This window comes from Coloeus monedula (genome assembly GCF_965178545.1).
Source record: "Coloeus monedula genome assembly, chromosome: 25".
In the NCBI taxonomy this organism is placed as follows: Eukaryota; Metazoa; Chordata; class Aves; order Passeriformes; family Corvidae; genus Coloeus; species Coloeus monedula.
Window position 1 is genome coordinate 751068 of NC_138805.1, and position 23217 is coordinate 774284.

General features: G+C 51.0%; 1 protein-coding gene across 3 annotated transcripts in view; it reads right to left on the bottom strand.

The window, feature by feature from the left end:
- FLI1 (Fli-1 proto-oncogene, ETS transcription factor) overlaps nt 1-23217 on the bottom strand; it is an 84703-nt gene that overhangs the window by 51329 nt on the left and 10157 nt on the right. Inside the window, exon 1 of one of the 3 annotated variants that reach the window (XM_082296914.1) lies at nt 22201-22213. The exons of 1 other annotated variant lie outside the window; for it this stretch is intronic. Coding sequence is in view for 1 of the 2 variants with exons in the window: in XM_082296913.1 (XP_082153039.1) it covers nt 20694-20711 (18 nt within the window). In the remaining variant the exon portion in view is untranslated. Of the gene's footprint in view, nt 1-20693; nt 20847-22200; nt 22214-23217 lie in introns of those variants that run through there. One more of the 3 variants, XM_082296913.1, reaches the window with a different exon arrangement.

Sequence of the window (23217 nt, forward strand, 5' to 3'; positions counted from 1 at the left end):
GGTCAAAACGATTATCCAGAGAATTCCACCTTAAATTAACCAGAGCTTGTTTTGGATATTCCGAGTGTTTCTTTGCAGTTTTAACCTTTCCAGTTTTCTTAAAATAATGCAATTGGTTTCCAGCTAAAGTGGAGTTTCAAAGGAAAACTTGAAAAACTTGAGAAGGCACCAAGCAGGGCGTTCAGCAGTCTGTCAGACCTCAGCCTTCCCAGGGAGCAGGAGGGCTTGGATCAGTTTGCATCTTTCTGAGGAAAAGGCACCACATAGCAAAAGCTCAGGCTGTACCTCACAGGAATCTCCTGTGCACATTCCTGGTACAAACACAGTGAGTTCTGTCACAGCCCTTGGGGACAGGGCCAAACCAAGGCTCCCCAGGCCAGCACAGCCAGTGGGAGCTTTGCCTTTGCCTTTGGGGTGATGTGTGCCCCAACCTTCCCTGCAGCTCTGTGTGTGTTTGTGTGCTTTGTGTGAATGCAAGAATGAGTCCAGCTCACACAGCATCTGTCCTGGAAAACTTTCAATATCCAAGCAGTTGTTGCCTGTAGACTCTTAATTATATTTGAAATACTTTATACAAACACCTAAAGAACACACACCCACTCTGCCTCACTGCTCTGCAGTCACAGGGAAATTGGTTTACAATGATCTTTTTAAAGAATATTCTGCTTTGAGCATTTCTCTCTGTTCCTGTGGACAGCAGCAGAGGGATCAGCTGGGCCCTGGTTCCTTTGGATGCTTAGAAATAATTTAAGAATTGATTTCATTTTTGGCTCTGACTGATGCCATTTGACTGCACAGGTACCTCAAAATCAGTAACATTTGGCATTTTGATATCGTGGTGACTAAAAGTACACCAGATTCTTATCCTGGAAGGACAATGGAGCTCTCAGGGAGACCAAAGGAAAAGTGGATCCTCCTGCGATGCCTGACACAGACTGGCCTGGGCAGCTCTTGCAAGCCTGAGTTGTGTTTTCTGAGGGGTTGACTTTTCTCAGCACTCAGGCAGCTCCGTGGGGCTCCTGTGAAGGCACCGGTTCGCCCTGGTTTGGGAAGGTCCCGCAGGAACCTCCAGGGGAAGGAGCAGGAGTGCCTCATGGCAGGTCTGACACTCACCCTCCTCATCAGCATCCTCTGAGAACGAGACCTCAGCAGTTCAGCAGCGCCTCCCTGGGAGCTGCCCTGCCTGTTCCTGCGGCTCTGAGGTGATGGCGCTGAAGGAATTTCTCCTCCATGGGGACAACAAAGAGATCCCAGACATTGCTTCAGGTGGTGTTTATAGGGTGAGCAGTAAGAAAATCAGTCTCTGAACAGAACAAAGCTTGAGAAGACCTGGGGCCTGTTTGGGGATTTGCTGACAAAACACCTGATGGAGCTACTGCAAAATAGGGGGAAGAGGGAAAACTTCAAAATTAGAATCCCGGAGTCACAGAATGGTTTGGGATGGAAGGGAACTTAAAGCCCATCCAGTGTCACCCCTGCCATTGGCAGGGACACCTTCCACTCTCCCAGGCTGCTCCAAGCCCCATCCAGCCTGGCCTTGGACACTGCCAGGCATGTGGGGAGGAATAGGCTGGAAATAGGAGTCAGCTTTTGGGGCAAAAGCCTCTATTTGTCACATTTTAATTATGCAGATAAATGCAGGTTTGGGGAGCAGTGGCTGTGGAAATCACGGCCAGATCATTTTACATATCCTACACTGGTATCATTACAGATGTTTTACTGTCCCCTCCTCCTTGTCCACGCCACCCCAGGCAGAACACGTTTGGCCAGGGCACCTCAAGACCAACCAGGAAAACAATTTTTTCCATGTCATCAAGGAAAAATGCTAGTGGGTGTTGTTAAACGTGTCAAAATATTGCCTGCCTCTCTCTCACACACTAAAGGTCACCTTTAGGGACAGATTTCACGCTGCTTTTCTCATCTCTTTTCTGTGGCACACAGTCACAGGAGGCCCAGAGACATCACTCACTGGGGGTCACACAGCACAACTGCAGCAAATTTGGGCTGAGAGCACAAGAATTTGGGTTCTCAGGGCACTGCCTCAGGTGTGCTGAGCCACAGTGGGATGTGTAAGCAAGGGGTTTTCTTCTGGGGCATCTTCAAAGGCGAAAATCTGAATCAGGCAAGCAAATCCATGTTATCCTTCATTTAAAGCTTTTCAAATCCTGCTCCCTGCCTTCAGTCAGTTCATATAAAATAGCATGGAGGTGAAGTCTCAGTCAGCCAGAACAGGGGCAGAACGTTCTGTCTCTGTTTCATTCATCAGGTCTTTTTCTCCCCAGCCTTGCCTGCAATTCCCATTTCTTTCCTTGCCCCTCACACCAAACAGCTCCATTGCACACACCCACTCTGCCTCACTGCTTTGTGGTCACAGGGAAATTGGTTTACAATGATCTTTCTAAAGAGTATTCTGTTTCTGAGCATTTCTCTCTGTTCCTGTGGACAGCAGCAGAGGGATCAGCTGGGCCCTGGTTCCTTCCCCAGTCTGTCCATGACCTCCTGAGAAATTCCCTTCCCATTTTCTCATAGAAACTGAAGGAACAATTTATAATTTCTGTAGTTCCATAAAGATGGGATTGACTCTCTGATTAGAACCAACCACAAAGATCCAAACTTAGTAAGTCTGGGCAATGCAAATCTGGGTTTGCTTTTCACTTTGGGAAGGAGCTGCTAAGCACTCAAACAGCACCGTGTCTTCTTTGGACGTGCCCAAGTTATCTTTAATGTATGACCCTAAGTTTTTAGCTCAACTTGGGTAGAAAGCCTAAGCCAAGTATTTATAACCCAGGCTTTCAGTTCATTCTGTTTAGCAAAAAGGATGTTGCCAACACTATTAAAAAAAAAAAAAATTAGTGGTTTGAATGAAATTGCTGAGTTAAAAATTCTGCAGTTGCAGGAACTTTGAGTCTGGTTCTCTAAAGACTTAATTCATACATGAGGATCCAGGGCCCTCCCCTCAGTTTGTTTCCTTTCTCCCTGAGGTATTTGTGTGATTAACAAGCAGATGGAAGTGTGACTTTTGCTTTCATTTTCACTAAAATAACAAATCCATTTGAAACACAAAATTCAGTAAATATCAGGCATAAAGCAAGCCGCGAGGAGTTTGCATTGCTGCTTCTCTCCATTCAGGTTTTATTGTGCTCGACTTCCTTTGACAGTCAAAATGAAGAATTGAAATAGCCTGGGATGGAAATGTGTATGAATGTGACAAACTGTGGCCTAGAAACTCTGAATGGTTTGAGCTGGGAGACCTAAAAATCATCCAGTGCCACCTCTGCCATGGGCAGAGACACCTTCCACTGTCCCAGGCTGCTCCAAGCCCCATCCAGCCTGGCCTGGGACACTGCCAGGGATGGGAAGTGAATATTAAAGTGTAATTAGGTGATGAAGTGTAATTAATTTAAGTGTATACAGACATTCAGGTCATCTCATCTCAACAGCATGAGAATTTACCATTTTGCTGCCCTGAATTCTTTCCGTACAGAATATTCCTGGTTCATTCAGGATGAGCACTCAGCTCAGTGGCACAAACCCCAGAGTGCCTGATTTTAGGCAGAAAAAGCTGTTTCCACTTGAGCACCGAGCGGGGGACGTGTGTGTGGCTGTGTGGATTCAGTCACACCCTCAGCCAGACACAAACCCTGTGCAAGCTGCAGAAAGAACAACAGGAAATGGCCGGGGGTATTTATAGCAGGATTGTGTTTATCCTGAAGTGATGTTCTGCACAGATTATGATGAAGCTTTTCGTGGGAGAGGACACAGCTTGTGTCAGCTGGAGGTTTGCAGGCACTTCACCCCGTGTGCTCCTGCCAGACTCCCTCATCCCCCTCGGCCTTTTCCAGCTTTGCTGAGCACCAGGAGTCCCCACCACCCCCCTCCCAGGAGCCCTGGTAACCACCAGGGTTGGCCCAAAACTTGGTTTCTGCAGGTTTGCAAATCGCCCCTGAGATGGCACGAGAGACAGATGACCTCTGACACATCAGTGTCCTGCATCGCTGGGAAATGCAGGCCCTGCTGCAACTGCACAGAAGTGCTTCTCACGTTTTGGGTCCTGTTAACAAAGAAACTGGTGGCACAAAATGCCTTTTACCAGAGCCCAGCTCTCCAGCACAGACGACTCCTCCCCTGCAATTCTCTTTGGGGAATCGTTTCTCTGTCTTTTATTTTCAAATGGGGTATTGAAGCACCTCCCCATTTATCCCTTTCTCGAGGGGAGGCATCCAGCAAAAAGTAATAATTTTCAAGGACAGATAATCCCCACATCCCCAGCCTCACCTTTGCCATCTCTCTCTGATTTGAACATGAAAAGAGACTTTTTCTAATTGATTCCCATCATCTAAATTTCCCTGAAGAGGCAAAAAAAGCCCATATATGGGAGATGAAGTAGATAGTGCAGCAACTCAATATCTCTGTGGGGTAAAGAGTTCTCCACCCTCCCACACAACCTTTGCAAGCACACGTCCATCCCTGCAGAGCAGTTTATCTCAGCCACAGATGCAGAATGGGGAACACTAAAACAATAATGATAAAGAAGTGGAACTCGAGCAGCAAAAAACCTGCTATTACTTCATTGTCAGAACAGTTTTTCCTTATCTGAGTCACATCTCCTGAGGTTTGTTCAACTCATGAACGCTCAGCTCATTTCTCTGTTTACACCCCATGATATCTGAAAGCCTTGATTAAAAGCAATCAGAAAAATCCATCATATGACACCGAGACCGTTTGCAGCCTGTGACAGTTACTAGCAAATGTTAACCTTTCCTTTGAGAAAACAGAAGGAAATCCTGCTTTAATTTAGGCTTTCAAACATCATCCTCCTCTATCTCCGCAGTAAATCAGAGCATCTCCACGAGGCCATTGTTTGCAAATATAATAAGTCCCGGGTTTGTGTGTTTAAAAAACAAACATCGAGAGCAAAGCATCAGGAAGTGCCCGTGAATGGGAGCTGCAGCTCGGGACGGGCGCATTAATTACTGCAATTGAGCCGATGCCCCGTGAATGCCGCGCGAGGCATTATCAGTGCTATTAGAGCTTCATTAGGGCGGCAGCGAGCACGAGCAGCTCCCGGGGCTCATTTGCATCCCGTTCTGACAGGTGCTGCTCCAGGTGTCCCATTGTCATCCCGAATTAATAAACACGGTCCGAGCCCCGCTCCTTTATCGGCTGGGTGAGAGAGGGGGAGCAGAGACGGGGGGCGGAACAGCGCCAGATGAGCTGAGCTCATCTCCCCAAAAGGCTCCTGCTGGGGCTGTGCCGGGGTTGATTTGGAAATGATGAGCTCGTACCTGTCAGAGAGCTCCCGTCCCCCCCCGGAGTGGGCGGCTGGGGCAGGGCTAGCGCTGGCCCCGGCTCTGCCGCAGGGATCCCTCCCCATCCAACAAATCAGTGGGGCTGATTCACCGCCAGGTGTGCCTGGTTTGGATCCTGCTCAGATCTCCTGTTTAAAGTCATCCTCGCCCAGCCCTGACCCCACAGGTTCTACGCGAGCCTCCCTCGCCAGTTCGTCACTCACAGACTAAAATTAGACCCCCAAAGCCATCCTGCTGCTGGTTTTCACACTTCTGTTCATGACAGATGCTGATGATCCTTAGCAGGATGCACACGGCAAACCGTGAAAGGCTTTGTTTTCCAGTCCCATGCTTTCATTGAACATAATCAACATAATCTTAATTGAACATGGAATTGTATTTATAACTGGCTTGTCCAACTGTTTAGGATCTCATTTTGAGCTCTTCTCGGCAATCTTAAGAAACTCAATTACATTAAATAAAAGTTGATATGCAGTCAGAGTGTAATTCAGGCTTTCCAGATGAAAACCAAATACCACCAGAGCTGGCAGCCGCACTGCCGTGTCACCCAGCGTCCCTCTCTCCATCCTTCTGCAGTCGATTGGCCCCACACTGTCCCTTTTATTGCTTCCCTTCCGTATTCCCTGATTTCCCAGAGCCTCCCTGGCCATGTGGTGTCCAGGTCCCATTGCCTCTGGCTCGTGCACTCCCATCACTCCGGGTGTTTATGGTGGCCCCAGCTCAGTGACAGGTGACTCCGACTGCGGTGGCCTTGGTGGCTGCTGTCACCTGGCCAATGGCTCCCACCAGCTCCTCACACTCCTCGGGGCTCTCCTGGCAAGCAGGGAATGCATTCCAGCCTCATCCCAGGGCTGCCCTCCCTGCCTTTGGGGGGTGCCGAAGCTTCATTGAATCTGCAATTTTTTGTCCATATAAAAATACAAACTCCAGGCTGCCCTCATTTCCTTCGCGGAGGTAACAATTGAAGCTCCTGCTGTTTATGTGCAAAGAATATTCCTGAATTTCCTAATATTCCAGAAATTCATCCCACCTTGCCTCAACCAGAGGGTGGAAAGCTGGACTTCATGGAACCTTTCTCAGCCCCTGCACTAACAAATGTCCTTGACCTTGTGAGATAATGAGCACTTTCCTAAAGCACACTGCTTTATGTCCAGACAAGCAGGTGAATGACCTCATCAGGGGACCAGCTCCTCTATGCTTCAGGTTGCCTCCCTGGATCACCTTTTTATTTACCCTGGGCATCTTTTTATACGACTTGGGCATCTTTCCATGTACCTTGTGCATCTTTTTATTTATGACTTGCATCTTTTTATTTAGGATCTGCATCTTTCTGTTTAGCTTGTACATCTTTTTATATAACTTCAGCACCCTTTCATTTGCCTTCTGCATCTTTTTGTTTAGCCCGTGCATCCTTTCTCTCCAGACGATGAAGCACCAGCCTCTCACCCCTGCACTCAGGGTTTCCACTCCTGCACCGCCCCCGCAGCCAACCAAAGCTCTGAGCTTGCTCAGAAAGCAAAACTCATTTCAGCTGCATTTTTTTCACCCCTTTGTCTTTTAAGAATCAGCTCGCCACAAATGGCACTTGCTAAATGACTGTCCGGGCAGACACAAAGGTGCAGCAGAGGGGGAAAGGCCCCGTCAGGTGCTGCAGAAGAGCCCGCGGTTCTATGGAGCATTGAGAGACAAGAGCTGTTTCTTGTTATTGCAGCCTCTTGGGAAAATTTGCCTGCCACGTTGCCGAGTGTGATCTGGAAGCAGATCTGCACCTGTCCCAGCAGCCCCAAATCAAACAATAACAGCGCTGAGAGAGCCACGGGCACGGCAAAGGGAGCTGCGCTGCTCTGCTGCTCTTGGGTTCTGGTCACCACATCATCAGAGCGCGGGTTTTCTGTGCTGCCCAGACTCCTCACACACCTCTCTGCCCAGGAAAAGCGGCCCATGGCTGACGTGGCCTTTGCATCTCCGATTGTCAGGACTGCAAAGAGAAGAAGTGTCCTGGGAGGGGCAGGGCTCAGCAGGCAGTGCTGCCTCCATCCCGCGGGATTCTGAATGCGCTCCCACCCTCCCTGCTGGGGCTGGAGGGCTGGGACTGCACAAGGTGTCCCACGAGGTTCCTGTTACTGCACGGGTTTGGGTGGTAGGGCTGCAGAGCACAGGCTGCTTCTCGCTGTGTTTCACAAGTACCAGAGCACTTCATGCCCTATAAATAGTTCTTTCCTTTCCTGGTTTCAAAAGCCGCAATTCTTGCATCCAGCTGCTTTGAACTGGATTTCAGAGAGATTTTCTGCTGACATTTCAGGCACCTGCACGTTCTTTATCCAGGGCTTACGAAACTCTTTGTGGAGATTTGTCACTTCTCAGCTTTACCTCAGAAGAGCATTTGCTGTTATTATTTTACAATTAGGAAAATCAAGGCACAGAAACCTCTAATGATTTGCTCCGGGTTTCTGGGTGAGGAGGAGGAATAAAGCCAAGGAGACTCCACTTGCACGGTTTGATTCAACACAAAGTTGAGAGTTTTTAAAGAGGGCCATGTGACCTGATTGTTATCTGCTGAGCAGAGCAGATACCAGCTGAGAGATCTCTCCTCATTATCTTCTCACTAAATAATAGATGTCCGATTAGGATCTCATATGCTAAGAAAACTTTGTCACAGATAATGTCAGGTTTCTGAACATGTTCTCTTCTAGAAGTATCCTCATCTCCATAACCCTGTAACTAAGTCATAACATAGGGTGAATATCCAAGGGCAGCTCTTGGACACGATTCCTGGGGAAATTCCCACCCCCCAACTCAGGATGAGCAGCTCTCAAGTTGCCCCTGTGCAAATACACCCCGGGGGATGGCTCCTGTTCCAAACAGCTCAAGGAATGAGCAGGCAGGAGATGAAAAGGAATGACCAGGCCTGAGAGTTCATTGCCTTCTCAAGGCTGCACAAAAAGTCACTGACAGAGCCAGGAAGGAACATCAAGTGTCCTGGATTTGTGTTTTGAGACCTTGGCACAGGGTGCCCAGAGCAGCTGTGGCTGCCCCATCCCTGGAAGTGTCCAAGGCCAGGCTTGGAGCAGCCTGGTCTCGTGGAAGGTGTCCCTGCCCGCGGCAGAGGGTGGAACAAGGTGGTTTTTAAGGTGCCTCCCACCCACCCCATGCAGTGGCTCTGTGATACACAAAATTAGCATTGCCTGAGACTGAGACAGTTTTCAGCTGTTTGCCCAACTCCACCACTTTACCCTGCTGTTTGTACAGGGGGAGGGCACAACCACCCTCCTTCAATCCCCTCCAGCTGATGGCACTCCAGGGCCCTTTGTTTACTCAGGGAATTGCCCTGTGTGCACCAAGCCTGCAGTGCCCACAGCACCTGGATCAGACCCTGCTGCGCTTGCAGGTACCCCAAACACCCAGGCAGGGTGAGAGGAGCCTGAGGAGGACACGAAGCACTGATGGAAACGTGAGGGACCACAGAGTGGTTCTTGTGTGGTAGGAGAGGCTGTGAAAGCAGCACACATCTCGTGGAGGCTCAGCTCAACCAGAACGGAGCCCTCGGGACCTGAAAACAGCTGAGGTCATGACGTGGGTGAGGAGAGGCCTTGGTGGCATTGGGAGAATGGTCTGTAGGACTTGGAGGGATTTCCCCCCACAGCCAGCTCCCTCTCTGCTCCTCTGCCACCCCGACCTGTTCCATTCACGTTTCCCCTCTCTGCCGGAGCGCACACACCTTCCACATCCCACATTCCCCAAAGGTTTGCCCGGCCACCTGAGCTCCCCCAGCCTGGCACAGAGCTACACGTGGTGAGCAAAGGGCTGCTCACAAGGTGGGGTTTCTGTGGCTTAGGGTTATGTTAATTAATGAATTCTCTTTTATTTTTGGAAGCCTGCAGCTGTTAGTTTTGAAACGACAGAACCTTGTGCTGCAAAGGGCAAGAAATGGATGAAGAAAGAGAGAATCAGAGCAGGGTCCTGAGCCTGTGCTGGCTGCTGGGTTTTAAACACATCAAGTCTGGCTTATGCAAGAAGCCATCTGGTATTTAGACCCTGCTGGAACTCTGGCTGTGCTCTGCGTCTGGATCCACGGAGCAGCTCCACAGGCACACACGGACTCTGCTGCCTCCTCCTCCTCCAGGGACCTTGCTGCAAACCCCTGGAAGACCTGTGGGGCTTCACACCCTGCCTCCTCCTCTGGAATGGCCTTTGGTTCATGGGAAAACGTTCCTGGATTCTCCAAAGCCACATTGCAAATATGGGCAAGACCCCAAAGGTTGGGAACTGCGCCCATCTCCCAGGACAGGCAGAAGGCTGTGGGACACTGATGAAGGACAGTGATGGGAACATCACTGATCTCTCTGTCCATGTCATGGCACTGCAGGATGGGCCTGCACTGAGATCTCTGCTGCTCCTGAACAGAGCCAAAGTCATTCCCAGCTTGGGAGAGCATCGCTGCAACCAGACCTGAGCAGGCAGGGAGGGAACAGAAGGTTTGCTGAGTGCCACAGAGGAGAAGCTGAGGTACAGAGAGGTGAGGTGCCTGAGATCCTACAGAGGCACAACAAGTGACTGAGCCAGGCTGGGCACTGCTGACACAAAGACTGCAGTCAATTAACAGCACAGACTTTTCTGATTCACCGGAAGTTAAAAAACCTGAAGCATCCCAATCCCGGGATTGCATCAGGAGGGTCCTTCCAGCCAAGCCCTGGGAACAGCGTGGGCCACTCCAGGGATGCTGAGAAAAGGCAAATTCAGATGGGATCAGGTGCAGCTGAGGGCTAAGGAACAACCAGGAGAAAGAAGGGATCATAAGGGTTTTGTTTATCCCAGCAAAACCAAGAGGGAGGTACAGCAGTGGTCTGGAAATGCACTGGGGACAGAAGTCCAGGGAAGGGAAAGTGCTGCATGAGAAAGGCGTGAATCAGTCGTGAGCAAATGCCAGCCCCCAGTCAGAAGAAAGCGTTCAAACCTCAGAAGGAAGAAGTTACAGAAGTCCTGTTCAATGGGGAGCAGTGGGGGTGGAAAGAAAATCCATCCTTTACGGAAACCTTGGAGAATTTGGGAAAGGAGTGACAGCACGTGGTCCTGTCTGACAGCACAGCGGAGCCTAAGAACTGCTCCCACTCTGGAGTTCAAATTAAGTGCCTTAACTTTTCTTCACTGCTCAGGAATTTCAAGGAAGACTCTCCTGTTACACAAGCACAGAGCACACTGGTGTCTAGGCACTGCTGCAGCACAGATAATTCCTCACACTAACGACCAACCATAATTACATCCTTCCTGCAGCACAGATGACATAGGAGAACACCAAAACTGAGGAGCAGGGAGCAAACTGCAAGTTTATTCCAACCATTCCTGACCAGCCTGTGTCCTGTGAGGATGAGAACACGTCTGCTCTTGGATGCCGTGGTGCAAGTCCCGAGGATTTATCGCAAGCGAGCTTGAACTTCAGGGCATTGCTTTCCCTTTCTGAAGGGGATGGACTCTGCCCCTCTGTTAAAACCTTTGCCTGCTGCTCTGGGGCTGCTGTGAAGGGAAAGGATTCCTTTGTGAAGCTGGGTTTGGGATGCCCTGTGGAAACCAGCGAAGGGGAGAGCCAAATTTAACGCTGACAGACAGAAAATGTTGCCCTGGTAGGAATGAGTTTGGGTTTGGAGTTAAAAGTGGGTTCACACTTTTCCTGCCACAAAAACGATTGTATCTACATATTGAGTAAGGGTTTTACACAGCCTCCCACACTCTGCCCCACTCCAGAGGATCTCATTGCCAAGGGCAGCACAGAGGAAAGGCTGCAGCAAAGTCCTGTCCTGCGTCTTCCCTGTCCAGTTCCTGGGTGGGTAAGGACACTTTTCCTTCTGGACCTGCCCATGCTCCTGCTGCCCTTTCTGCAGCCCAGGCTGTGCACAGAGGCAGGGCAGGAGCTGGAGCTGGGCCCAAGCCATCGCATCTCTCCCTTCGGGTCCTGGAGACATCCCGGATTTCCAGCACGATCCGAGTATCCCAGGGAATTCACCATCGCTGGGGTACAGCGTGGCACACATTAAACTTACACACACTCGTCTGGCAGGAAATTGGATTCAGGAGAAATGTGTGCAATTCAAAGCACCCCAGACCCTGATCAGACACTCAGTGCTCTTTGTCCCTCTCCTGGGCTCGTTCCTTCCCCTGTCACTGGAGCTGTTAAAGACAATTTTGGTAATATTTGCAGGATGAGAGTCCTGGCCTAACAAATCACTCCAGCGAGTGCTTGTTTTAAAGCCTGATTGGTTCTAACAAAGTCAGATGGACGAGTTTAGAAATATCAGCAAAATATAAATATTTGTGTGGTAGAAAGATATACATGGGCATATTAGAGCTAATTAAGGAAGGCTGTTACATCTTGTGTCATGTGAATTCTGCTTTCGGTTGGGAGTGTCACCAGCACAAAAAATGTCCCTGCTGCAGCAAAGTGGCCCTGAAGGACCTCTGGCTGCCCAGACTGGTCTGGATCCTCAGTGGCCTCAGAGACACCCACAGCAGCTGCTCAAAGCAGCTCTCAGGCTTTTGGGATCAATGCTGAAGGGATCTGTCCCCTTTCAGCTCATACTGTATCAATCCTTTCTGCCTCTGGTGATTTTTCAGTGGTAAAACCATGGGAGGTGTTTAAAATCCACCAGTCTCAGGGCAATTCTGACACCAGGAACTTGTGAACAGAACCTTTGCCTCTCTGCTGGTGCCTTGCTGAGTGAGCAGATGCTTCCTGCATTTCATCTCCGGGCTGTTTTGCCTTTTCCCTTTGCCTGCTTGGATTTGGGGCTCTTGTTCCATCTACATGCCAGGGTTCTCCTTGATGGCAGCCTCTGGGGACAGCTCCCAAAACACAGGAATTAATCATAGAGCCACGGCTTCTGGTTCTAATCAGGAGTCAGAGCTGCAACACAACCCTCACAGACAAATTCTCGGAGTTTAATAGAGATTAAATCAATGGAGTTTTTATGGAAATTGAGTTATACTGGAAAGAAATTATTCCATAAACAGAACACAGCAGAAAAGGCGAAACTTCCTTGATCTTCCCCAGGATTTTACAGCAGGGATATAATTTTCTGATACCTTTTGTTGGGCAATCCAAAGTGATTCGATTAAAAATGACATATTTGACTGCAAAGGTGCATGAGAACACCTCAAAGCAGTGCACAGAAACCTGCAGAAAGGCAGTTCTGTAGGGGGGAATGATGTTCATTCTTTTCCTGGATTACAGTAATGCAGATCCTGCTGCTTCCTTAGTCCTGGGTGAGCAGGGTTCCCTGGAAACTCTGCCTGCTTGTCCCTGGATGCGGTGCAGGAATCCTCTGCTGCCTCAGCCTGGTGTAACCAGTTCCTTGCTCTGGCCACCCTCCCACCCCACAGACACACAGCCATGTTCAGGAAACAGCCAAGCCCAGAATCTCCCATCCTATTCCCCATTCTGCCATTCCTGATGGTTTGAATAAAGGAACCTTGGGTTTCAGCTGCCTGCTCTGGGCAGGCTGAGCTGGCAAATTCCCTTTGCCCCACACTCGGGTGGCCAGGGGGCTGCACAGCCCAATTTCCCTTCTCCTTCCTAATCCTGCTGAGCTCTGGGGTTTGGATGAACAGATAAAATCTAAGCATGAACTCTTCACGCTGATTTCAGTGGGAATTTGCAGATATCCAGTGTCTATTCCTCAGAATCAGGCCCAGCCTTGCTCTGAGCTCTGCACTCACATCAACTCCACACTTCTCCAGTGGATTTTGGTTGTGTTTGAAGGATTTTTATGGGCATCTACTGAGTCCTGCTCTGAGCTCGTGTTCCTCTGTCTGAACAGGAAAACAAGGGATTCTTGTCAGTCAAATGAACAAGAACTTGGGATTTTTCTGAAGAAAAGGCCTCAGCTCTGAGCTGTGGGGTTATAAAGGGATGGAGCATCTCAGCAGAACAGCCGGGGAAAAGGACTTTCCCAAGGAAAAGGATCCTCCCTGCAGGGCAGAATTTGGATTTCGCATCCACAGGCTGTTTCTTGTGTGGATGGCAGGACTGAGGGAGAACTGCAGCCCCTCACAGCTGAGGGAAAACCAGTGCAAGAAGAAGGTAATTGCCCTTGAGTGCAGTGGTTTGAAAATAATCCAAATTAAAATATATTGTAACATGTAGGGCTGCCAGCTCCAGCGTGTGCCAGGGCAGTGACTGTGCCTGTGCAACCTTTTTGGGGAGCATTTCCACCAGTGGCCCACACACTTCAGGACACAAATTCCCAGGCTCAGGTATCAAAGTTCACAACGCCAGCCTGAGCAAATCACTGAGACCTCAACCCCCGATCTTTGCTTGGGCAGGACATTAAAAATCCCACATCTCCAGCAGCACACTGGGCCTTTGGGTGAAGAGTTTCCCTTTCTGCCTCATTACATTTTAGCCACTAAAAGCCGCTGGTGGTGGCAGCTCTCGCAGTGGTTTCCTTTCAACAGCACCAAGGTCTTGCCCGTGTGCAGCTGGCAGAGATGAAGAGGGCACTGGAACTGCGGGCAGAGAAAATACAAGGCAAAGGTTGGATGGGGAGAGTGTGTGGAGTCCCGAGGAGATTGGGAACAGGAGCAGCAGAGGAGTTACAGTTTCCTTTGTTCTGTTGAAAGGAAAAAGGAAACACATCAGGAAACCAGACTGTGGAGCACAGGAAGTCTCACTCTGGCTGATAAAAAGGAACTGATGTGAGGTTGGTTCAGATGCAGTTATAAGTCAATCAAGCTTGGAACAACAAGAAGAGATATTCAGAAGAAACCAGAGAGCCAAATTCTGCACTTAGCTGTAAAAAGAGTATTTTAACCTCTCCTAATCTTTTCCTTATCTTCTTTTTTTTGAAGAAAGGCTGCTATAAAAAGCCATTCAAATAAGCATTTTCTCATCATACAGAAGTCGGTTTCCTGAACTCACCACACCTTCCCCTGACCCCACCATACCTTACTCCAGTTTCTTTCTTTCACTCATCAACCAACTTAAAAAACTGTATTCTTGCTGATTTATCTCTTCCCCTCAGATCAAAACCAGTAGTATTAAGAAGGGCAGTTTTTTGCTGAATGAGGAATCAGCAGATGAGTAATGAGAGGCTCTGCTGCCTGCTGGGTTATTTTTCACTGCCTCTGGATGATTGACAAGGATGGTAACGTTCAGTTCCTGGGTGTGCAGCTTTGGCAGGCTGGGCTTAAGGCTTTCTAATTTATTTTAATTGTTTCTGACTCCTGCACAGCCCTAGTGGAGTCCTGGGTTGGTCTATGCTGTAAGAACAAGATAAATGCAAATAAAGGAGGAGGCTTCTCCATGGTACTTCCTCTCCTGAGCTGTGTTTCTTACTGGATTTTGGTGAAAAATCAGGAAAAGAAAGAATGCTGGCTACACAGGAAGGGTATTTTCTGTACAGCATCCTGAAGAGAAGCAGTGGATAGGATTTTGCACAAGCCCTGTGTGATTGAACCTTCCTCCTCTATTTCCCCTGCTCCTGGTCAGGGTGGTATTCCCAAATTTTGCCTTTGGAGAAGCAAGAGGTTTGTCAGGAGAGCCTGAGCCTCCAGCACCCAGTGCTGCACGTCCCTTTGGTTTGGGGCTCTGAAGGAAAAGCTTCTGGTGGAGGAGGAGGAGGTGGAGGAGGAGGAGGTGGAGGAGGAGGAGGGAGGCACCGTTTGTGGTAAGTTCAGCACCAGAGCCAGGTTTCCAGGTGGGTGTTACTGGTGGGGAGATACACATCAGTAATTATGTGGCCTGGTAATGAGAGGAAGGAAGAAAACAAGCAGAAAATGCATCAACATCTTGAAGGCTTTGATACCTGCGGTTCAGCAGAGCAGATCAGGCACTGTCCTGTCACACACGGTGCTGTTCATACAATTTTTAGGGTGATAAAGGCACCCAAGACTCTTGGGTCCACCTCAGACAAATGATTCCCAACAGAGGCAGAAACCCACATTTGGGGCTGGTATTTTTGTCTGTATTTCAAGCCCAGCTATAAAAGTGCAGCCACAGCCTTGTCTGAAAGTGTTTGTTGGCTCAGAAGTGTCTTTGGGCCTCACCCAGGGTTGTGTGACGGCCCCCAGGCAGCTCTTTTTAGGAGCCAGAGCTTCATGTGCATGGGGCACGTGAGTTCAGGTGTGCATCAGAGCACAGGAGAGGCACGGGCAGGGGAGCAGACCTGCTGTCCAGGCCAGGTGAGGGATGTGAAGAGAATTTCCCATTTCTGGTGGAAATTGGCTCCAAATCAAGCTGTAGAACTAAACTTGATGTGTTAGAGCTGCTTTTTCTGGGTGCACATCCATGCACACCAGGCTTCTGCAGCTTTAGGGGTTCGGCAAACCCACGAATATCTGAAACCCTGAGGTTAAGGCTCCCTTGGCTCCTTTGCCTCTCCTGCTGGTGTGTGTTTGTGCTGAGGTGGGACACAGGGTCTCTGTAAGGGCTCAGGTGAACTCAGGCACAAGGAGAGGTTTTTGTTTTTCAAGGGCAGCTGATGAGGGGCTGTAAAGGAACCTCAGCCTCTGATGGCTTGTGGGGAACAAAAGACTGGGAGATGCTCTGTGCTGAGGATGTACATTGACCTGTTCTAGACCTGACCCCTCAGAGCAGATGGGAGCTGAACTCAAGAGGAAAAACCTCCTGTGAGTCCAGGAAGGAGAGCCCTGAAGGAAATAAACTCTGCTTCCTGCAAACCTTGCTCAAAATGCCCTTCCCCCAGCACATCGCACCTCTCTGTGTCATCTAAGAGCTCAGCCCGAGGTGCAGCCTCCCCCCTGCTGCTCCTGACGGTGACACTGCAAGGAACAGCATCCTGCACCCCACAGAACTCCCCACAGAGATGCTGCCAGCAGGGACGGCAGCTGTTCCCTCCCCCATCCCATGGAAGGAATAGCCCAGAACTGAAATCAATAACTAAAATAAAGGCATGAAATCCTCAGGACATGCATTGCTACTCCTTCAAGTGACCACATCCTGTGAAGGTAAAGCAAATACACCAGGCTCTCAGCACCTCCTTAAAGCCTTAGAGCAAAGCTCCAAGGGCTTCAAATCCAAGCAATTGCATTGTTTTGTCGGGTAAAGGTTTACCTCAGAGCAATCATCCTGTTCTGAGCAGGAGAAAATACACTGCAGGCTCGGAAAAGGCTTTCCCAGTGCTTGCTGGCAAGTGGGAGTCAGCACTGAGCGCTCTGAGCTGGCAGCACCCAGCAGGACACCGAGGCTGGAAGTTCGTGCTAAGGCAGGAGATGTCCCTTTGCACGTGGATCTCGAAGGGAAAATGAAGCAGCAACATCAAAATATCCCCATCAGAAAACCTTCCTAAATGGTTTTTGCTGTTCCACGTTAGAAAGTTATTATGCAATATAAATACCTTCGAACGGGGGTCAGGGGAGGAGGGAATATCACTGCTCATGCCCTGGAAATTCCAGGTGGGTTTGTTCCAAATTGCTTTTGAGGGACAGCACCACGGAAAGTCGTCTCTCAAGTCTTTGTGATTTATTTAATATTTTTCCAGCGTGGAGATGAGGAGCCCGGCCCCAGGAGTCAATGCCCTTTAGCAGGAAAGGCCATCCCTCAGGGGCCAAAGCCGGGGCCGTTAAAAAGAGCCAAACAGACACTAAAATTGCTCAAAAAGGAAACATTTTCTTAGTGTGAGATCCCGACGGCCAAGTTTGAGAGCGAGAGCGGACGCCTCCCGCTCAAAAACGGCAGCGATTGCTTCAAAACCCAGCCCCACCCTTCGCTATGGCAACGCCAACACAGGAGTCCTCCCTCCATTCAGGGACACGGCTGTCCTCCGCTTGAGTACTGCAGAATCCTCACTGAGGGGCTCTCCGATGGCCACAGCATCAGGGTAAATCGGTTTTCATGGAATGAAGGAAACAGCTAAACAAAATGTGCTTTTGCATGAACAGGCAGGCTCTGGCAAGTGTATTTACTTTAATTATTCTCCACGCATAAAGTGGAACTGAAACAATTAAAGCAGCCTGAAACCACACCATTTGTTATTGTGAGGAAGGCCGTGCATGAGCATCTCGCTGATGGTGAGATGGGCCCTTTTCTGATTTACTGTGAGACAATAAAAGCCAAGTCCCCCAAACACAATGCAAGTCAATCAAAGTGGGGTGTTAACCCAAAGAAGATGGGATTTGAATGTCTAGAGGCACAATAAAAATGTTGGTGACTATTTAAAATTAGTGCAAACACAAGAGTCAGGAGTTTCACTGGCTCCCATCACCATCTGCCAGGGCTGTTCACAGAATACGAGCAGAATGTGGAAATAACTCAGATTTCCTGCACTTCTTCCTCCACAAAACTCTTTGAGCATTGCTCCAGGGAGCACTTTCCCAGCCAGCCAGTTCCACTCCTGCCACGTATTAAACAGATTACTCAGAGAATGCAGCAAAAATCGCCACCAACCTCCTCAGCAGGTGATCTGATTCTCTGTAAGATAAATAACCCTTTGTGAATAAATAAAAATTTGTTCTAGGCCTGGTGCCCTGGCTCAGCACTGTGACATGGGATGTCAGTCAGTGCGTGGTGGGGAAGGATGACTTCAAGTCCTGAGCTGATCCTGCGTTTTATGTTTATATCCATGGAATTCCCTGTTTGGGCTGACAGCTTGAGGACAATTCACACTTGCACACAGTGCCCACAAGGGATCCACATCCACAAGGACCATCCCAACCACATTTATTGCCTGGCCATGCCCTGTTTCCCCAGCATGGCTCTGAGCCCTTGGGACAGCTCAAGGCTCCAGTGGATTTATCCCTTCCCCTGCAGCAGGGCAGGTGTGCAGTTAAATTACTCCAGGGAGGTAAAACCAGCAGCCAGAGAGTCATCAAAACCCTTTCTGATAAAAAGATGAAGAGCAAAATACAAACCAAGTACTGGAGATTTCAGAGAAAGGGAGAGGTTTGCAAAGCAGGCTGGACCCAACCCCTGCACCCGCCTCTCTGCAGTGAAAGGCTCCAGCTCAATTAAAACAATTAGTCTGTGGAATAGTTTTGCATAGGCTTAAAAAACCAATCACTTGTCAAATTTAAATTGCTAAAAAAGAAAATCATCTGGAGTGCACAGCCCTGTCCCAAATCTAACACTTGTCCTCTCCCAGGTCAGGAATATTTCTGAGTTTGGGGTGGGAAGTGCCTGTCCCCACACCGGAACTCAGATTTCATCTGGGCCCGCCCTGTGTTCTTGCTGCAGATGATGAAAGAACCTTTCCCTGTGCTTTTCTTGCTCTCCAGTCACTGATGTGCATCTTTCTGCCATACTTTCCCCAACACAAATGCAGAGCTCTGAGATAAATCAATGCGTCCGTGGGAGAGCAGAGCTGAGGCCACGATTGCTGTCAAATTGCTTTGCTCAGGATGTGCCCGGGTTTGCTTCACTGTGCCTTCAGAGCCAGACCCACCCTGTAGCACAGGTTAAATATAGAGCTCAGCACACCAAAAACATTGCAGCACCTCAAGCCACATCCTCTCATGCTGCCCTTCACCTGTGAGAAGCCAGGCAAGGGGGTCTCACTCTTCCTGCAGCAATTCTCTTAGTGTGAGGAGCTGGCACTCCTTGGGACCCACAGTTTTGCAGGAAAATTTGCAAGGAATCTCAGCTAATCCTTTGGGCAGGACAGGAGCACTGATCTCAGTGCATGGCACAGAAAGAGGGATCTCAGTGCAAGGCATTGTCAGAGGGGACATGGGGACATGGGGACCTGCAGAGTGCTGCTGGTCCTGGAACGGCGCAGGGAAGGAGCCCAGGAGCAGATCCTGCCCCTGGATCCAGTTTCTCCCAGCCCCGCCAGTTCCGTGATTCCCGCAGCAGCAGGGCAGCAGGGCAGGAGCAGAGCTGCTGCAGAGCAGTCCGAGGGCAGGCCCAGGCCCGGGGCAGTGACCTGGGATGTGGCCGAGTTCCTCCTTTGGCCGCAGCCTCCAACGTGACTGAGCCGAGCTCGCAGTGTCGCAGTTCCTCATCCTCAAACCACAGCCTGGGGGGAGCAGCTCAGTGCAACGGGGGACAGGAGCAGCCCCAGGGGCTCCAGGAGTTTGGGGGCAGCTGGGAACGGTGCAGCTCTGCTCAGGGGATGGTGCAGGGGGCTCCTGGCCTGTGCAGAAAAGCAGGTCCATGTGTGCGCCGCAGCAAAGGCACAGATGGGGGATTTCTGCACTTTCACTGCACAATATTTAGGGCTCCACAAATCAAAGAAGGTTGTGGTGCATTAAATGTATCCCGAATGAGGCCCAGGTTACTTTTTGCTACAGATCTGAGGAGGTGGAGGGGAAAACCTGTCTTATTCCAGCCATACCTCCCAAATATTTGCTTTCAATGCTCCTGCTTTCTCCCTTCTTTTCTGACATTCACCCTTTCATTCCCTCTTTCCATTTTCTCTTCCTGCCCATCTCCTCCTTCCCTCCCCCTTCTCTTGAAACCTTTCCAAACCGTGCACTTGTCACAAGCTGCAATCTAGGGGAGACAGTTTCAGTTCCTGCCCATTTGCAGCTCCGTTCTACCCAGGTCAGCAAAATAAAAAAAAAAAAAAAAGGAAAAAAAAAAAAAAAGAAAAAAAAAGAAAGAAAAAACACTTTTAAGATGAGCTCGACACCCCACCCAGCCAGGCGATAGGCATCTTTCGAAATCCTCCAACCCAAACACACCCACAGCGTCTCTCGCTTCAAGGCTCCTCTGTTCGAGCGGCTTCTGTTCCGCAGCACTCCCTCAAGAAGAGCCCGTCAGTATCACACGAGGGTCCCCCAGAGCCAGCCCTGTGCTGCCTGGGCTCCGAGAAGCACCTCAGGGAGCTTGGAAAGGCTTAGTTTATCTTTCCAGGGACCGAAAGAGCGGCCGGTTGGCCGGGGGACAGGAGGGGGAACTGCACTCCCAGCCCCAGCAGCGTCCCTGGTTGCTCAAGGCCACCAGAGGTTGGTTATGTTGGTGGTTTATTTGCCACACTCCGCTTCCTTTTTCCCCAAGCCGGGGTGATGTTTCTGCTCCAACCCGGGGCTTTTTCCGCGCCAAAAAACCCAAAAAAGTTGCTGGAGGAAACGCACGGGCGACCACCAGAGCCAGGGCCGGGCGAGGGACCGGGGCCAGGGGCACATCTGGGGCAGCTCCGAGCCACGCCGGGGACAGGAGCTGTCACTGCCCTCCGGAACCGGGGGACGGGAGCTGCCCCCTCCGCGGCCTCTGGCCCAGGGGTACGAGCCGGCTGCGAAGCCCCGAGCACCGGGGAGGCGACGGGAGAGCCCCGAGACGCGGCGGCGGCGGCGAGAGAGGAGGAGGAGAAGAAGGAGTAGGAGGAGGAGGAGGAGGAGGAGGAGGAGAGAGCCCGGCCGGAGCCGGCCCCCAGCCCCGCGCCCCTTTCCAGAGCCCCCCCAGGCAGAGGGGACCCCCAGCCCCTCCTGCCCCCTTACCTTAATAGTGCCGTCCATCGGGAATAACTTCCAGCCGGGACCAGCAATATTCCACACATTGACCCGGTTTAGCCTGCGACTGACGCCTCCTGAAGTTTTTTATCCTTCTCTCTCTTTTCGCTCTTCTCGCTGCCCTTCCAGCGGTTTCGTTGCTCTCTCCGTACCCCCTCTCCCCCTCTCTCCCTCCCTCCCTCCCTCTCTCTCGGTCTCTCTCTTTTTTTGACTTTGGTTGTTGCAGCAGAGCGAAAAAGAGACAGTTAACCGGATGAAACGTTTTTTTCTGCTAATTTTGGGAAGTGAAGTCACTCGAGGAGGAAACCTTCGTCTCTACGCTGGTCCTGCCTTCTTGATGAAAATATATATATTTTACATACAGGATATTTGCTCCATTTAGATAAGAAGGGGCAGAACAATGGCCACCTCTGTCACAGCTCTTGTTTGTCGCTGGGACAGCTCGGCCAGCGCAGCGCTTGCCTCGCACCCCAGCCCGTGTTAGCCCGCCTGTGTCATCCCCCAGTTTAGTTTAACGTGGGTTTTTGCCATTTTTTTTCCTTTTGGCTGGAGCAGCTTTAGCCTGACTCACTGAGTTTCCGTCTCTTCCCACAGATTTTTTTATTAATGCGTTTTCCAGTCAGCGGGAAAAATTAAGGGGAGAAAACCGTAAATGCGACTCAGTGACGGCAGGCGGAGGGAGAAAAGAAAAACCTGGCGATTAAAACGCATTTAAAGCGTATTTCGAGCCCTCTCCTTCACGCCTCCCAGCACGGAGCGTGAGCCGAGGGTGCCAGGAGCGAGCGGTGAGTCCCATAATGCAGGACAGACGGACGGCCCAGGGTTAAACAGAGGCTGCGAATGGGGCTGGGGCAAGCCGAGGCTCTCGGCCACTTTCGCCCCTTCCCTTCACTCCCGCTCGTCTCGCCGGGTGGGATACGGGGCTCGGAAGGGAAAACCCTGGGATGGATGGTTTTCCATCCTTCCTTTCAGGTGCCGGGAGTCCTTTCCCAGCCTCCTCTCACAGTGCGAGCTCCTCGCTGAGGTGTTAAACCCCACGCAGAGCGGGGGGACACCCCCCCACTTGACAAAAATGTCAAAACCTCACAATAATCGTCAGAAGAGCGGAATTTACCGCTCCTGACGGGCACAGCAGACAAAACCCCTCAGCCAGCAGCCTGTAAACCTCGCCTCAGACCTGGCGTGCAATTCTGCCTCTCATTCAAACGGGAGCGAGCAGCGGAGGAGAAACGCGCGTTTTCCTTTTTCCGGGAAAAGCCGAACCCTTCCAAAGGAGCCGGGGAAGGGAGACAATGCCCGCCTGTGCAGCTCCCCCGCTCCCCCCGCCCTTGCCAAAATAGCCAGCGGCGGAGCACATCATGCAACAGCCGGGGCGTCCCTACTGCCCCACTTCCACAAAGCGGGGGGCAGAGCAGAGGGGGGAAGAGGAGGGTGAAGCCACGAAAGAAAAGTGTCAAGGCGGGAGGACACCCTGCACATCGCTGGAGAGCATTACCTTGTCCAGTGCCGGTTGTGTCCAGGCTTTTTGTTTCCCCCTGTCTTTAGTCCAGCCACGGGGAGGGGGGTGAGGGGGGGCAAAATGATCTCCAAAGTGATCCTGCCCCTTCCAAAAGGGAAGTGCAATAATGCCACCGGTGTTTCTAGCCGGCCGCGGCAGAGATGCCTTATTAATACTTTATTTCTCCAAGCCGGGAGCTGGCAGGAGAGAGCCGCAGATCCCCCTTGCCCCTCCCTCCCTCCCCCTCCTCTGAAATTAGCCTCATCAATTCAGCTACAATTTTGCAGTTCGGATGCAGACACGGGGCTGAACGTGACCAGACCTGGAGGTTTTGGGCTCGCTGCTTGCCAGCGATTGAGGCCGCCCGCAGCCGGGAGGTGAAGGGGGAGCGCAGGGACAGCGCGGCCCCCGCACCCCCGGCCTCCCCCGTCTGCCCCACAGTCCCGGGGTCTGCGCCGGGGTCCCCCGAGAGCAGCACATCTGGATGCTGCTAGCGGGGTCAGGTCCCCCCTCGCCTAGGGCCACAAAACTGGAGTTCAATTAAAAGAAATCACGGTTAACCCTTTGCTTTCCTCATTCCTCTTTGCTTTTCCCTGCCCTCTGTCCTGTCCCCCCGCCAAAGCTCCCGTCCCGGCTCCCGCCTCGGCGTTCCCACATGGCAGGAGGCTGCAGCGAGCAGAAAAGCGAGAGGTTAAAGGGAAGAGTGAAACGCATCCTTTCAAAACCCAAATGGTTTCCTCTCTAGACAACGCTCTCCACCAGCCCCGACAAACACCGCGGGTGGGGGTGAGGAAGAGGACAGGCTGAGGATCCGAACCGCGAAAGGAAGGAGGGAAAATCCCCTGGAAGGAGCCTCTGTCCCCCACGGACCTCACTCGGCGCTTTGAGCTGGGGCTGCGGGACCGACGGTGGGGGAGAGCCGGGGATCCGGGCGAGAAACCACCTGGAAACGCGCCCAGCTCACGGGAGCGGAGCCCAACACCCTCAAAAGCCCCCGAGCCCAACACCCCGAGC